The 16,798-nt window shown below is 32.2% G+C and overlaps 2 protein-coding genes and 1 non-coding gene across 4 annotated transcripts; 1 reads left to right on the top strand and 2 right to left on the bottom strand.

Moving 5' to 3' along the window:
* Positions 1 to 166: 166 nt before the first annotated feature.
* LOC122721883 lies at positions 167 to 362 on the bottom strand. Its single transcript, XR_006348664.1, has one exon. It is a non-coding gene; the product is annotated as a U2 spliceosomal RNA (small nuclear RNA).
* Positions 363 to 7,127: 6,765 nt separating this feature from the next.
* Positions 7,128 to 12,378, top strand: LOC110608549 (hypersensitive-induced response protein 2). 2 transcript variants are annotated; one of them, XM_021747815.2, is made up of 6 exons: positions 7,128 to 7,285; positions 8,845 to 9,036; positions 9,282 to 9,402; positions 9,933 to 10,024; positions 10,106 to 10,202; positions 10,877 to 12,378. In XM_021747815.2, exons 2-6 carry the CDS (start codon positions 8,848 to 8,850, stop codon positions 11,233 to 11,235), a joined length of 858 nt encoding a protein of 285 aa, XP_021603507.1. In that variant the 5' UTR covers positions 7,128 to 7,285; positions 8,845 to 8,847; the 3' UTR covers positions 11,236 to 12,378. The 2 variants fall into 2 exon arrangements, with proteins under 2 accessions (XP_021603507.1, XP_021603499.1); XM_021747807.2 differs by lacking the exon at positions 7,128 to 7,285 and adding an exon at positions 7,744 to 7,887.
* LOC110608562 (mitochondrial outer membrane protein porin of 36 kDa) lies at positions 12,170 to 15,802 on the bottom strand. Its single transcript, XM_021747826.2, has 6 exons — positions 15,603 to 15,802; positions 15,441 to 15,508; positions 14,435 to 14,545; positions 13,650 to 13,736; positions 13,151 to 13,359; positions 12,170 to 12,790 (listed from the first exon to the last, which is right to left on the bottom strand). Exons 1-6 carry the CDS (start codon positions 15,649 to 15,651, stop codon positions 12,484 to 12,486), a joined length of 831 nt encoding a protein of 276 aa, XP_021603518.1. The 5' UTR covers positions 15,652 to 15,802; the 3' UTR covers positions 12,170 to 12,483.
* Positions 15,803 to 16,798: the final 996 nt, after the last annotated feature.

The raw sequence follows: 16,798 nt of genomic DNA, 5'->3' as shown, positions 1-16,798 counted from the left end.
AATAAAAAACAAACTCAACCCAGAACAAAACCAAATCGAATAACCAATCCATAACAAAACCAAATGGAATCACCAAGCAAGCACAACAACCATGCATTTGCGAGCACCGAAAAAAATCCAAAATTAACAACGCCTAAATGTAGCGAGAAACTTTTAATTATGTCTTGGTGGGTACGCCAGGCCCTTGCTACAGTGCAACGCATGGGCGACGAGCGAGGACCCCAATAGCTAGCTACTGTGTTGGGCCCTCCCCATAGAAAAATAAATTTAATATCATGTGGGCTAATAGCCCACGTATCAGATATTAAACTGATAAGAACAGATACTACACTTGATCTTAGCCAAAAGGCCGAGAAAGGTATGATTTTCCCACTGCCTCCTGCTTGGTTTTATATTCAGGGCCTTTCAATAACATATCTTCTCCAAAGCGATGTGGGACGCACTATGCGCTGCTGTGTTTTCACATCTCCCTTTTTCGATGAGCAACCGACTCTTGCCTACCGGTTAGAATTAAAGAAAGATATATGTATATTTCCATCGAAGAGCAATTAATTTTATCTATTTTTTAAATAATATAGTTACTAATTATATATCTCATTATGCAAAAATAATAGGATCCTCTAATTCTGTATTTATAATTTCGGGGTCACATGTTAATATTATTAGAGTTATATATTCATCACTATGAGATATTAATTTTGAAAACATGACTGGTGATAAAAATAATAATCAATAAAAATTAATTTTCAAGTACTAGCTAGAAATGAGTATTGTTCATTGAAAACTGATTTAAAAAATTAAACATAAATTATTCATTTTATTAAGTTATTTTTGTAATTAACTACTATTTGGTTTTAATTTTTTCTGGTAATTTAATTATAAAACTTAAAGAAGAAAAAATCCAAACCTACCCTCCCCATTCTATGTTGCTGTATGTGTGTGTATATAATGTAAGTGATTCTAACATTTTATACAGAGAGAGTGGGAGAGTGATGAGAGAGAGAAGGAGAGCAACGTGAGGCACATTTAGGAGAAAGGCTCGGTTTTAAATTTTGGAAAGTTTGTTTGAATTGGTATCGTAGGTTGTAGAAGCTTGTCAAGATTGTGATTTAATTTATATTGATATACGAATCATATTAGTGATTTTAAACGATCCTTCCCAATCAGACATAGTGCTACGTGCAATTTGTTTAGAGTCTGAAAATCCAACGCTTCACCCTGTTGAAGCTTATTATCACCTTGGTCAGTCTTTTTTGCTATAATTGTTTGGTGATTAAAGGGATATTTGCTCTGGTGGCCTTTCTTTCTCGATATGGCGGTTTCTGGAGCGTTGCAGCAGAAAGCGGTGTTAGCACTAATTTAGTTGGAGAGACTGGTTCCTTGATTGTTTTGATTGGATTGAATTGTATATAAAGATTGTTGGGTTAGATTGTTTTCTTTTTATTTTTTGGGATTTGTAGTTCTAGACTCGTTTCTTTGTTTGTCCTCATGGGTCTTGCAAAGCAAGATTTGCAGTTAAAAACAAAAGATTTTAACAATTTTTTTTTCCAGGGTAAGGAACATAGCGCAGGGACAATTCATTGTACATTTTTAAATACATATTAGAATCCACCGAAGATAAAAACATATAAATCATTTGTTATTTCAGTTTATAGTAAAAAATAAATGATCAAGTGTTTGAAAATCTTTTAATGCATAATTCATTGTGTTTAAAATTTTTCGAGACAGATATTTTGTCTATGATATATCTAATTATAAAATTATTTCGAAATACGTTTAAAATATTTTTTCAAAAAAGTATTTTATCTTAGTTTTAAGTCTTTAATTATATATTAAAGAGATAATGGTGTATGCCGTTGTGATTTTGGTAGAATGAAGTCAGAATTGCATCGTGGAGTTATGATTCTCCCAGGATACACCTGTTGAGTATAAGAGTTTTGAGTATTTTGAAAAATAGACTCTTATTTTAAATAGTAATCAAAATCCATCAGAAGTTTAGTGATAGAGATTTTATGGAATTAAAACTCAAATGCTTCCCCACCACGGCAACGTTAAGATTTGCATCACCGATGGTTGACTCCACTAATATTTTTCTTAATTTATTAAAATATTATTCGGTTTTTCTCCGTCGCAATTAAATTTTTTCTTAAAGTACAACTTGTTTATATAATAAATAAGCTAGTGATATCCTAAAACACCTAAAATGTCTAAAAGTTTTTGCTTGCACAAATATTTAATTCAACTTATAAAAATGAAGTAATAAGTTAGTGCCATCTTAAATTCATAAATATTTAAAATTCTAAATAATTATATATTTAGATTAAATGTTTATAAATAATTAATAAACAATTAACATACAATTTGAAATCATATTTATTATTAAAAATATTTAAAAAAATTAATCACTTCAATTTATTTTTTTAGTTTATAAATAAAAATATATATACAAATAAAATGGTTTATTTTTAAAATTTAGAAACTAATTTAATTGACTTATAAACTAAGACAAAACTCCATTTGTGTTGCGTGTTTTTTTCCAATTGCAATCATGCCCGCAATTGTTTTATATATTTGAAAATTTTATTATTTAGTATATACGACACACAGATATTTATTATTTAATTATTTAATTAATTTTAATTATTAAATATTTTAATATTTAATTTATATAATATAAAAAATTATTAATTAATTTATAATTTTATAAAAATATATATTAATTAATTTTTATATCGAAGATATTTTAAATTTATTTATAATATTTCATAATTAAAATCAATAAAAATATTAATTAATAAGTTTTTTGAACTTTAATAAATATTTTAATATATTTTATAAAATATATTTATTAATTAATAAATTTTCACTTAAATTAAATAATAATTTTGTACTCTTACCAAATAAGTGATGAGAAAACAAAAATATCTATCAGAAGAGAAGGTCAAATCGCCGAATTATTATAAATTTATATTTTTTTATATCGAGTAATACAACGCGAAAGACGTGAATAAGAAAACGATAATCTGAAATATTCTCAATGACAAAACTATGATTTGAATAGCTGCAAAGGATTCCCACTTCAGAAACAAATGTCGAAATCTCCATTCTTCCCCTCTCCCTAAGCTAAAGTGAACAAACAAACGAGTTCACATGATAGGGGTCCACGTCCAACTTTTAAAGAAAAACCAAACCAATGAATCACTAACAAACTTATCCCCAATCGCAAAACCCAGGATCCACAGATGCTATAAATTATAAAATATTTTTTAAGTGTGAAATCCATTTTTCATAATTGATGGAATTGCGCCTAATAATTTCCACAAAGACGCTACTATCCACATAGACTTTGAAACTTTCTTACGATAAAATATCATAAGATTGGAAGAGGACAACGAGAAATTTAAGAGGCAAGGGCCACACGCGTTTGTCATGATGCGTGACTTTTCTTTCTGAAAAAAATAAAATAACTTAAAATTATCCTATATTCTTAAAATTCTAATACACATTTTGTTTATCATTTTTATAAATAATTCATTTTATTTTACTATGAATAAATAAATGTTAAATTAATAATTATTCAAAAAACTATAAATTAAAACATAATTATTTATACGGTGAATTAATAAAAATATTATATGTAATATATATATCGTTAATAGAAAAATTACAAATAATAATAAAAAAATTATATATTTTTATTGTATATATTTTATAAAAATATTATATTTATATATATAAAAAAATAATAGTTAGTTATGATAAAAATAATAATCATTATAATTATATTAAATAAATTTTTTATAATCATATAAAAATTGATTTTCTATAATGTGCATCGTGTAATGTCATTATTGATAGTTTCTTGTGGTAATTAAAGGATTTTCTCAGCAAATTTTGGAAGGGACGCAATATTTTCTTGACGTTGGAATTTTTTTATAGGAATATTATAATTTCCATTATCAAATCAACTTGAGAAAAAAAAAATAATGAATAGCAAGAATTAAATAAAAAATTATAATAATTTTAATTTTAATTATTACAAATAATATATTTTTATTCTCTAATTAATGAATTTCGAGAATTTTAATTAGAGTTTGTTAGGAAAAGACCTTTAATAAAATACTAATTTAGAAAACAATAATTTAGTAGAAAAAATAAACATAGGATTGGAGTTCTGACGATGTGATTTATGAAAAAAAAAAGTATATTCATTTGATTCATATGAGTTTAAAATACATAAATATAAATTTTTTATATTTGTCCAATTTGGAGAAGTGACACGCTGACACTGCCCATGCGGTCCATCCTCCCCCTTTTTAATTTTTATATATAATCATTTTCAGTTGACGGGTTTTCTATTTTTTATTTACAGAAAATATAATTTTTATTTTTATTTTAAATTTTAAATAAAAAATAACGGAATTTTATATTAATTTAAAATAAAAATAATGTGTTTTTATAAAAATTTTTAATATTTTTAAAAATAAATTAAATTGATCTAAATTTAGCATATTTCATTATGTTGAATATCTTATAAATGTACTTTTGGATCGGTGAATATAGTTAAAATAGGTTATAATAACTATTAGATTTCATATATTTTAGTCATAGTTAAATTCATGTAGGAATGTCAGATCGTAGTCTCATCAAAGTTCGCTACGTGGGTTCATTCATTAGTGTGCGGCTCCAACTTCGTATAAATAGATCGGACAGAATAGAACTCGGGCTCATTAGAGAGAGATTTTCGATGTCATACTTTTTTCTTACAGAGCTCAGTCGAATAAGGCAGACTTGGTTCAACAGAATCAATTTAGAAAAATCGTTGCAGCCCTCAAGAGAAGTCAACATCCCAATTGATCACCGATCTCTCTTTCAACTTGACAATCACTAAGGCCTTAATCCAATCTTTTATCGAGTCTTTATATTCCGTAAAGATGGATAATCCTACTCAGGGACCAAAGTAGTAGAACCTATAGTTAGACCTGACGAGGCGGAAGAGGTGGAGAACAAAGGGGCAAAACTCAATATAGGTAAATGGACCTAAAGCAGCACATAGATAAAATGAAATTGCGAGACAATATACGGGGAGTCACTCTGAAGTGACATAAGATCTTAATAAAAAAAGGGGAAATTTACTTTTTAGTCCCTGAGGTTTAACGTAATTAACACTTCTGTCCCTCTATTTTGGCGACCCAACACTTAAGTCCCTCACTTTCTCTTCCGTCCAAATTCGTAGTCCTTCCGTCCATTTAAACCGTTTGGTCAAAGAGTCAAAAGTGAGAGGTGATAATTTTTTCCAGAAATACCCTTCTCTTAATGTGAAATTCCTTTTTTTTTTTCTCTTTCATGCTTTCTCTCTCCAGTTGCAGAAGAAGAAGAAGAAGAAGAAGAAGAAGAAGAAGAAGAAGAAGAAGAAGAAGAAGAAGAAGAAGAAGAAAGAAGAAGAAGAAGCTGCTGCAGAAAGAGTAGGAAGAAGAAGAAGAAGAAGAAGAAGAAGAAGAAGAAAGAAGAAGAAGAAGAAGAAGAAGAAGAAGAAAAAGAAGAAGAAGAAGAAGCTGCTGTAGAAAGAGTAGGAAGAAGAAGAAGAAGAAGAAGAAGAAGAAAGAAGAAGAAGAAGAAGGAAGAAGAAAGAAGAAGAAAGAAGAAGAAGAAGAAGGAAGAAGAAAGAAGAACAAGAAGAAGAAAGAAGAAGAAGAAGAAGAAGTTGCAGAAAAAGGAGGAAGAAGAAGAAGAAGAAGGTTAATTTTGTCAATTCACGTGTCCCAAACGGCTATTTTGGACGGAAGGACTACGAAGTTGGACAGAAAAGAAAGTGAGGGACTTAAGTGTTGGGTCGCCAAAATAGAGGAACATAAGTGTTAATTACGTTAAACCTCAGGGACTACAAAGTAATTTTCCCTAAAAAAAGAGGTAAAAAAAAAGGTCAGCCCGAAATCACACTAGGAGATGGATTGGAAAGGACAACCCTTTCATTAGAAAAGGGAGTCCTAATCCTATAAATTGTGATATCAGCATAGTCGTCGGAGAATAAATCAAAAAGAGAAGAAAGGGTAATGGAAGACCCCAGACCCACGACATTGGGGATTCTAACTGAAACCATGAGAAGAGTAAGACATATCTGAAACTGAGAAAGTATGGATTACAGAAAAAAAAGGAGAACAAGATAGCAGAGACAGTGCAAGAAGAAGAAGAAGAACCATAAGTGAAATCAAAAGTGCAAATTTGAAGTGATTAAAGACGGAGCGAAGATGTTTTGACAAAAACACTCATAGAGCTGCGTAGTAATAATTTGAGTTTTGAAATTCATCTCCCTCGTTAATATTGAAATAATTGAATAATTAGGTATTGAGACAATTGATAATTATGGGATCTCGAATACTCTGACCACAACTAAGCCTATGTAGGAAGGCCGGATCTTAGTCTCATCAAAATCCGCTATGTAAGTCCATTCACTAGGCAACAAATCCCTATACATTTGGGATCATGTCCACGTGACGTCAGAGAGAATTAAAAAGCCATCTGATAATGGAAAATGACACAATACATCATGTCTCCGTTACTAAAAAATAAAAAGAAAAATTATAAAAAAAATAAAAATATGTCAACTAGATCAAATTCACAAATACATGTTTTGAGTCTATCCTATATCGAAATTGAGGATATTAAATTATAAATAGAGAGACTTTGAATAAAGCATAAATTTAAATGAGAAGTTGGAGATCCAGATAAACCAAAGAAGATATGAAGTGAATAGATCAAAAACAAAACTATGAAAACCATTTTCTATGGTTTCCGCATTTATTATTCTTCATTTTTAAAAAACTGTTTCACTCGATGAAAACTGGAAACCGGCATTCCAATTAAATGAATTTTTATTTTTAAAGGAAAAATAATAATAAAAAAAAACTGTATTAATTCCGAAAGCACGTGGTTTCTTTTGGGTTGTTTACCTTGGCTACTGGGGCTGGGGGTTTCCGGGAAGACCTGTAATTGTGAAGCTAAAGCCTATTAACGGCGCCGTTATCAATAACAGGAAATTGAAACGGATAAACACTGACCAGTGATCGTTTCTATTAATACCGGGCCCACACCTATGCTATAAACAAACCAAAAGGCCCACTTCTTAACAAAAATAAAAAACCGTCCCATCCACTTTTCTGCGGGATTTTTCCGTCCTTTCCCAGCGAATTTTCCTCGATTTCTTGCCAGTTCCTCTCTGTACTTTTTTTCTTTCTGTTGCCTATCTTAGTCCAGCTACTTCTTTATCCTCATCAAAGCTCGATAGGTGAGCAAAGAATTTTGCTAGTTTTGATGTAGCAGGCGAATTATTGTTTCAATTTGCTATAGCAAGAACAGAAATTAGAGTTTCAGTGTTGCGATTCACAGTATGTTGAGGTTATTTGGTGTCAAATCTGTTGTAGAGTATACATAATGGATGTTGACCTTCTGTAGCAAACTGCAACTTGTTCATGGACTCTCATAATTGTCCTTGCGTGTTTGTCTTTTTTTATTAGAGACAATGATTGTTTATTTCTTAATTATTCAGTTTTATATGTATGTGTGGTTTTTATTATTTCTTAGTTGATTTTTCAATTTTTAGACTTGAATGATTTTTATATTTATGTTTGAATTTTCATAGAAAATGACTGGGATATTTTCCGGGATATTTGTTGTTGATTGACCAAGTTGGAATTTTTTTTTAAAAAAAGAAGGGTTTCTTGTGTAAATGTGCGTCTTATCTTGTAGCTTTGTGTCTTCGCTATCTGTGTGGGGACGTGCCACAAAACCTTTTGCTTTCACATTTTTCATTCTACTTTTATATATATATATATATATATGTAAACCTCCTTGTTCTTGGTCAGTGATGAATCCTTGTATCTTGCAAAGGTAACCTCATATTCTTTTAGAATGTTTTGCTGATTTTTTCAAATGTACATCTATTGGTATTAGGAGGTATGCAGCGTGCACATCTAGTGGATGGCTCTACTGATGTATTGTAATGTTGGTTTTGTAATTAAAAATTGCAGTCAACAGTTTTAGATTGTTCTGTTTTGTGTTAGAGCAATTTGAACTGTTTACTGGTTTTCATTAGCATTATTTATTTAGGGAAGCTGATACTTGTAGGGAAAAGCAATTCTGAGCTATTACCTGGGCAAACTTTTACGTGACATTTCTTATCGACAAGGTTTTCTGTTTGTTTAAATTTGTCTATATATGTGGGCAAGGGTTAACATTGAATAAGAATCTCATCTTGAATCCCGTTTTGTATCTTACATTTAAATCTTGATCTGCGATATGTTCTTATTACAGTTGCAAAGGAACAATACATGATCCTTTGTCATTTGCTTTTACTAGTCTATAATTGTTTTTCTTGGTTTTGGTATTCAAATTTGGCCTGGTAAGCTTTATTAATTTTTCAACAAGTCAAGTCCACTTAGTTCAGGTAAGGATGGAAATTGGTTGGTTTCTATAGTTTCTAGTCATTTTGGATTTTAGAATGACTAGGATCATGAATAAAGTGAGATTCTGAAATTGTTGAAAAAGGTTTTTAGACATGATTGTTTCACGTTGCCACCGATCAATGTTAAGTGATTACGTTTTTCGGAACTAATAGTCTACATCCTCCTATGACAAGAAAATCTCTTAGCTTACTTGTGCGTCTGCTGTTCTGCACTCTTAATATGATTAGAGCTTGTATTCATTTTTTAGCATTCTTGTTGTATTGGTGATACATCTACTAGGATGGTAAATGCCCTGCCATAAGGAAAAATTGCATCTGTTTAAATATTATTCTGAGAATTTTCAGCAGGTTATTACTGATGTTATTGTACTTGGTAGGATCAGAAAATGGGACAAGCTCTGGGTTGTATCCAAGTGGACCAGTCAACTGTAGCTATCAAGGAAACCTTTGGGAAGTTTGATGATGTGCTTGAACCTGGTTGTCACTGTTTGCCTTGGTGTTTGGGGAGCCAGTTAGCTGGTCATCTCTCATTACGTGTGCAACAGCTGGATGTTCGATGTGAAACCAAAACCAAGGTCTCTTGCCTGCATATATAATTATTATCACTAGGAAATGAGTAGGCACTGTATTTTATGGGATTCATATAACCCTATGACATAGTGTCTTACTGCAAGACGGGAATTGTATAATTTAGAGATTATAAATGTTCTGATTGCTAACTTCTTATCTGTTTTCAGCATTATTTTTATGTATTATACATTTTATTGAAATCAAACATGCAACTAGCTCTGGGTCTGATCTATGATGCTTTTATCCTCAGGACAATGTATTTGTTACTGTGGTTGCTTCTGTTCAATACCGAGCACTGGCAGAAAAAGCTGCAGATGCTTTCTATAAGCTCAGCAATACCAGAGCACAGATCCAAGCCTATGTCTTTGATGGTACAAATTTTAGTTTAGCGCAGCATGAGATTCTAAAGTTTGAAATTTTGTATTAGTTGCAAAGTTCACATTCTCTCAGGGGTTCTGTGATCTTGATATGCTTTCTTGGAATTAGAAAGTAGATTGGTTATGAGAACCTGAATTGTTCAACCATATGGTGATATTGGCCCTGGTTTTTATTGACTTGGTGGAGAAAGAGGTTAACAACACTTTAAATGCTTCATTTCTTTGTATTTTCAGAAACAGGCTGGAAACTGTTTCTTTCTGATTCTGCTTGGTTTTTGGTGGACATGTCATTGTATTATTTTCTTCTCTTAGTAATTTATGATTTGTCTGAACATTAGGGGTAGGAAGCGGGTGTTGAGAAAGAAAGTTTTGCTTGATTTTGAGGTCTAGTATATTCATAAGGCTGAGTTCTTTTTTTTTAGGTCTACTAGCTTATTTCTTTTTAAGCTTTATTATGGCAATTCACGTAACAAGTCAGTTTAAGCTTTATTATGCCAATTCATGTGACACCTTTTCTTCTTTAGTCATTAGGGCAAGTGTTCCAAAGTTGGAGTTGGATTCAGCTTTTGAACAGAAAAATGAGATAGCAAAAGCCGTGGAAGATGAACTTGAGAAGGTACTTTCCAATATGCTTTTATTTGATTTAGAATTAATAGAATCATCTGGTCTTCCTATGTTTTTTTTTCCTTTTATGTAGGCCATGTCACATTACGGATTTGAGATAGTTCAGACTCTTATTGTGGATATTGAGCCAGATGAGCATGTGAAGAGGGCAATGAATGAGATCAATGCAGGTATAGCACTGTACCCAGTTCAGCTCTTTCTTTCTTTATTTTATTCTTTTTTTTTTAAAGTATTCTCCAGATCTGTCTTGGCTTAAAACTTTGTGATTCAATTACTGGATATCTAGTCCATTAAGGCAATTTTATCCAGATTCCTCCCTAGGCTGTTGAGGTTCTGATTCAGGATCATCGTCTTTCTGTGCTCTGTTGGTATATGATGCATTAGAGGAGAGTTTTTCTGTTGCAAATATAGACATATTTATTTATATCATATCCAAAAGAGTTTAACAAACTGAGTGTACATGTAATTTCTTTCTTTTACATCATCTAATACATATAAAAAAAAATATTTTAACCTTTTTTTACAGCATTCTCAAAGTGATAAATTGCATCAATTTTCTAACATTTCATTTCTAAAGATGTACCCTTTAATCTTACCCCACAATATCCAAACCACACCATAGGAGAGGTACCCGTGTATATGTTATTCACAGGGGCCATTAATGGGAAAGTTAACCTGATGGGCGATTGTTATCTAACTAATATATTCAATTCTGAAAGACCTAGGAAGCCCTTGTATTTTCTTGATACGAAGAAATTTTTTTCCCTGAGAAACACTCTACAACTAGTCTTGTTTAACACCTGTTGTGTAGATTGTTTGATATAATTGTCTTCCATTGTAACAGCTGCAAGAATGAGGGTGGCTGCCAATGAAAAAGCTGAAGCAGAGAAGATATTGCAGATCAAGCGAGCTGAAGGAGATGCAGAGTCAAAATACCTGGCAGGTCTTGGTATAGCTAGGCAGCGCCAGGCCATTGTAGATGGACTGAGAGATAGTGTACTAGCTTTCTCTGTTAATGTACCAGGGACAACTTCAAAGGATGTCATGGACATGGTTCTAGTGACCCAATACTTTGACACCATGAAGGAGATTGGTGCATCCTCAAAGTCCAACTCTGTTTTCATACCTCATGGACCAGGTGCTGTGAGAGAAATTGCTACACAGATCAGGGATGGTCTTCTTCAGGCCAGTTCTACTCAGTAGCATTACAAGTTTCTATAGCATTTGAAGGAATTTGGTGGTATTGTAAAAGGCTCTTCGATCTTGCTTTCTCTGCACAAATTCCTCTATGCATGCCCTCAACTGGAAAGTAATCCCTGGAGAAAAATATCGAAGTTTCTAACTATAATCCAAGTGCATTTCTTTATATGCTTCGTGGAATTAGTAATGAACTAAGCTGCAATGTTCATATTTATATTGAACTTGGTTATGGCGCTAAGATATTTCCGTTATGTTGATATAAATACGTACTTGTAGTGTTGGATAGCAAGTTTATGATCTTTTCGGGTCAATGGAACAATGTCTTGTTCATTGTTATATGGGGAAAAATGTTTAATAAATAATTCTGCATTGGTGGAATTGCTTGAGCATTGTATGTCTGGTGAAGATTCTCAATCGTCTGATAGAGTTGCAGTGTTGCGAAAAAGAGGAATATTAGACATCAGCTAAATTCAAAGGGTTGAATACAATGCACTACCAAAAGGGAATAGATTTGGGTGGACAAACCATTAGATTGGGCGCATGGCTTAGCAATTAAATATTATTCAAAATATAGGGAAAAAATATTATCGAAATTCGACTGTTTCCTAAAATTCTCCTCTGATAAAACAAAACTGGGATATGTAGCAGATATTAAATACTGTGACGGACCGGGTATTAAGTTTATCTAATAATAAATGTCCAATTCTCAAGTTCAACGATAACAATAAAAAATCTTCCATCTCATAATGTCAACCGTATCAAATTCAATTCGCGCAAGTATAACATTACTGAGATACAAGTGTCATTAACAGCGATAAAAGTAAAAATGGGAAAAGCATTAATCGGAAACCATCATCTGAACCATCCAAAGCCGAACAAGTTGAATAAAGGTCGAAGCAGCAAGTATGCAAATAGCAGCTCAACGAAACACTGGAAATTGAAAAAACCAATCAATGTAACAAAAATTTCATGTGAAGTATAATTGCTCAAGAGCATGTATACCCTATACTATGGGCAGATGCATAATCCAAAGGAACAAATTGAAGATGGTTCCTTACACCAACTACATTATTTTCCACACCCCATACCCACCAAAATGTCAAACCCAATGAGACAACATAAACAGATGGAATGTTCATTTGATTATAAAAAAAAAATACAAAGGAGTGTTATTCTTCCTTGCATTGTTGCCCTCCACTGCTAGAAAGAAGGCAAGGACAGCCTTCCAATCACCCAAAAAAATTGCTTTGCCTAGGGCTTCAGAGCCAAGGCCAATCCAATCTTAGCGCTTTTTTCAATTGCCCTTGTGTCTACCTCTCCAGAGATGGTGAAAAGAGATTTGGGGCGCCACTCATGCTGGATGAGGGCACTTGCTCTGCCATAGTTGTTCACCCGAGCCTTCACTGTTGTCAAGGGGTCAAGTGCATGCTGTGTGCCAATAGACAATGTCTTCTCATTGCTTGAGAAACTATGGGTCAGCTCTGCACCAACAGCTGTATTGGTCAATGGGCTCACCGTGTGGTAATAGGAAGCATTAAGAGTATCCCCTTTATCGTTCCTGTGATCATTGCATACGAAGAGATAGTGAGACCATAGATGTGAAGAGAGGGAAAAGTAGTTTATCATAATGACAAACCAAACAGGACCTTAAAGTTATGTACAAACAATATAAACACCTGATTTCCATTTTTGAATGAGAGTAATTTTACCGTCTAAATTAACATTTTTATCCCAGCCAGGACAATCCAAACTAATCTCAGTAACAACATTCTAGGTTTATCATCTTCAACTGCCTCTACTCTTTGGAAGTTTTCCAGTAAACAGAGCAGTAATTTACAATGTTATGCCAAGTGTATCGATATAACATTATATAAATGACTGGAAACCTTTTCCTTCTTTCTATACAGAAGAAACTCACAATGTGAGGGAAGTAATAATGTCAGCATTGGTATAACTCAACCCTGCGTTCAATTTGGTGAAGTTCCCAGTGGCAGTGTCAAACGAGAGATCGGTCCCAAGAGCGATAACATTGTTCCCGATCACGCCAGAGAAGTTAACAATTGGCTTTGCAGTCAATCCAATGCTAGTGCTTATCCCAGCATACTCATGCTGGTACTGGAGTTCAACCTGTGAACATAATCACAGTCAGAAAATACAAATATAGAGTAGCAAATGCTGACGTCCAACAAAGCATGATGTGTCCAGCAATGCAGAAGCAGGTTCAGAAAACAAAAAACGCATGAAGGCTTCCTGTTCAACCATACAACTAACATAGATCTGACTGTACACTAGCAGTGAAAAACCACCAACTGGAAATTTTTTTGTTTCCCTTCCATCAATCAATCAAGTAGTCAACCAGCATGACAACAGCAAGATGAAATAAATTAACAAGTTAAAATAGATCAGAGGCTGCTTGCCTTGCCAGATCTCTGATCTGGAACTCTGAAGCTGAAGATCGACTTGAGTCCAGGAGCAGGCTCATCTACAGTGATGGTTGTGAACAGCTACAGATACACACATGAAATTTAGCTTAGTTGTCACAATTTCATTCGATGAAGAATATATGAAATGGATATCCACCTCATAGTAAAACAATAACTACAATTAGTTTTGAAATAAATGCCAAAAGGAACTCATCTTATCGAAGGACAGGTAAAAGAGCTGAGCTGAATCCAGCCAAATGAATCAAATGCCTTACTCAGATTATGCAATTATTTAAAGACCTATCTCCTAAGTGAAAATTCATCTTGTAATTTAATATGGAAGTGCATATCTGCAGTAAAAGTATCAACAACAAAGGCAGAAGACTGCCTCATTGTAGAGGCATAATTCTTGGTGATGGACAATGGAGTTGAAGCAGAAATGATAAGGGTCACACAAGTAGCACAACTTTCTATATTGCAATTCTTCAAACTTCTTTATGCAGGTTTGCATGTTCAGTAGAAGTTAATGCTACGGAACAAAAGCACGAATCACATAATAGCAAATTTCTAGGGATAAGAATAATTTCCATCTGATCCTTAAAACTGCAGCACTATACAGTTTCTCACAGAGTACAAAGAAGTGGGTTATGAATTTGTAACTTTTCACATCTAAAAACAGCAATGCACAAGCTAAGGTAGTGCAGCCAACTAGCAAAAATAAATATAAAGGTAAAGAATCCAGCACAAATACAGTAATACAAATAAAGCATACAACTTACATTGGAGTTTGTGTCCACTTTTACATCAGTTGTGATATTCTTGTTCTTAAATTGACTGCTTACATCTGCCAAAAACAACTCGCCTTTCTTAGTTCCACTTGAAGTGATTGCCTGAAACCACAACATAATAAACATCAGAAAACAACAAAGGGTAACCAATCATATATCAGTGCATGTCCAGTGGTGTAGAAAGCAACATAGAAGATTTTGTTTCTAAGTATACAAGAAATCACATTAAAGCGCAAGTATCCATCTAAAAGTATCACACAAGGAATGCACAGATAAGAAATGATAGTAAAACAGATGCCCAAAAGTGTGCCACCAGAAACTCCCAGGAATTCCTTTTAAGACAAAAGCCATTTTCCAATGATAAAAATAGGCCAGGATTCTGATCTAGAAACCACTAACATGATGGTAGTTTGAAAATGATACATTAAATTCATACAACGAGTTTGGCAATCCCACAACAAAAAACCGGATGCTGCACAAATCCTTTTTTAAGTAATCATGCATGTGATCCATCCATCTGTTCTCATGTGGAAGTAATGAAAATTACAAGAAACCTATCAAATAAAAAACACAACAGGAGACTACCAAAAAAAGGACATGCAACAAGAAAATAATCACCAAAAGAATAAACACGTGTAATATGAAAGTTCTTACTCCAATAAAATGTACCTAACAATTAACAACTGCTGCAATTGGCAGAAATTCTATCAATTTGGTTGCTTTAGAAAATGGACTAATTATTACTAAAACAAAACCCCTATAATTCAATCATGAAATCAAAGCAAAATTTCAGTTTTATCCATCTGAACCTTCGGAGAGTCGAATAAAAGATAATTAAAAAAAAATGATAGCAAGTCTTTTTCATTCCTCTTAGCAACCAGACAGGGAATAAATCCCAAAAATAACAAAAAGGAGAACTATACATTAGTATACCAATCAAAGACATCGTTAAACGCCATTAAAATTTAAAAAAAAAAATACACAGAAAAATACTCACAACTCCGGTGGAAGTGTAGGTAGTAAGAGTGACTTTTTGGTCGGCCTGGTAATCCTTGTAAAGAAGGTCTGGAAAAAATAAAGAAATTCAAAGAATAAACCCTAGCAGTTAACAAACCAAAACACGCATAATCAAGCAAATAATAACTGGGTTGTAAAGCACCTCTGGCTTTCTTGCCGATGTCGGAGTAGAGACCGGGGCCTTTCCCCATGATTTTCCCGATAAAATTGCAAGGAAAATGAGAAGCGGAACGAATCGAAGGGTTTCACTTAGAAGAGCCTTCTAGAATACGAGAACCGAACGAGAAGAGTAAAAACAACAGGAGAACCCAACTGTTGTTGGTGTTGTAATAACCGTTGGATCTTGTGGTGCTGAATATTCGATTTCGTCACCTTTGATTTAGAGTTGGTAAAGTTCTGAAGGCACAGGTTATGGTTTTTTAGGTTTTTTTTTTTTTTTTTTATGAATTAAAATGTCAAAACTGGACGGTGTTTAAAATTTTATTTATTTGTTTGTTTTCTTTATATGCAATGTTGTAAAAAAGCACTAGATGCGCAAATATATACAAGAAGCAGCTAACTGAGAATCTAAAATCAGCCCAAAAATACAAATTTATTATGTTATAAATTTTTATAATTAAGATATTGAATTAATATGAAATTGTTTAATTAAAATATTTTTAATAATTATTTTAATAAATAATATCAAATATAAAATATATAGTCTTTCACTTATAGTAAATGTATAAATTTTATATAATTTATTGAATTTACCTACTGTTGTCATATGTAACATATGTATATCAATATTGAGGTTTCTAATTTCATTTATTTTTAAAATTTCGAAATATTGTAAGTATGATAAAAAATAAATTTTATATAATTTATAAAAAAATTATATTTATATAAATATAAGGAATATGAAATTTTGACAGCTTAGAGAATCGGAATAAAGGCCATTAGCATATCCATATTCTTTGTGGTTCTGTTTTCGGCTCACGTGCTGCCGTGGTGGGCTTAAAATCAACGTTTTGCAAGCATTGTACCTTTAATCGTTATTAATAATAAATAATTATATCTTATTTTCTCACGTCAAATTATAGTTAAATAATTATTCTTCATTATTTTCACTGCATAACTATTATTTAATTAAATAAAAAGTGTTTAAAAAAATTTATTTTGTGTCATTCATAACTAATACTACAAATTTAGAAGCATTATTATTAAATCACTTAACTTTATAATAGTGTTTAAAATTTATTAAGTAGCGTGTAATTAAAAATAAAATAAAATTATTAATAAACTCCTTTTCAGATGTATAGATTATTTTATTTTCTTGTAATAATGTTAATTAGAAAA

Source organism: Manihot esculenta, chromosome 1, assembly GCF_001659605.2.
Source record: "Manihot esculenta cultivar AM560-2 chromosome 1, M.esculenta_v8, whole genome shotgun sequence".
NCBI lineage: Eukaryota > Viridiplantae > Streptophyta > Magnoliopsida > Malpighiales > Euphorbiaceae > Manihot > Manihot esculenta.
Note: the sequence above shows the minus strand (reverse complement) of the source record. Positions and strands in the feature narration are given on the sequence as shown.

Coding starts and splice junctions, on each gene's coding strand:
- LOC110608549 (XM_021747815.2), top strand. CDS start 8,848: ATGGGACAAGCTCTGGGTTGTATCCAAGTGGACCAGTCAACTGTAGCT. Junction 9,403..9,932: donor CCAAGCCTATGTCTTTGATG/GTACAAATTTTA, acceptor TTTCTTCTTTAG/TCATTAGGGCAAGTGTTCCA. Junction 10,025..10,105: donor TGGAAGATGAACTTGAGAAG/GTACTTTCCAAT, acceptor CCTTTTATGTAG/GCCATGTCACATTACGGATT.
- LOC110608562 (XM_021747826.2), bottom strand. CDS start 15,651: ATGGGGAAAGGCCCCGGTCTCTACTCCGACATCGGCAAGAAAGCCAGA. Junction 13,737..14,434: donor AAGTGGACACAAACTCCAAT/GTAAGTTGTATG, acceptor GTGTATCTGTAG/CTGTTCACAACCATCACTGT. Junction 12,791..13,150: donor ATTATTACTTCCCTCACATT/GTGAGTTTCTTC, acceptor CAATGATCACAG/GAACGATAAAGGGGATACTC.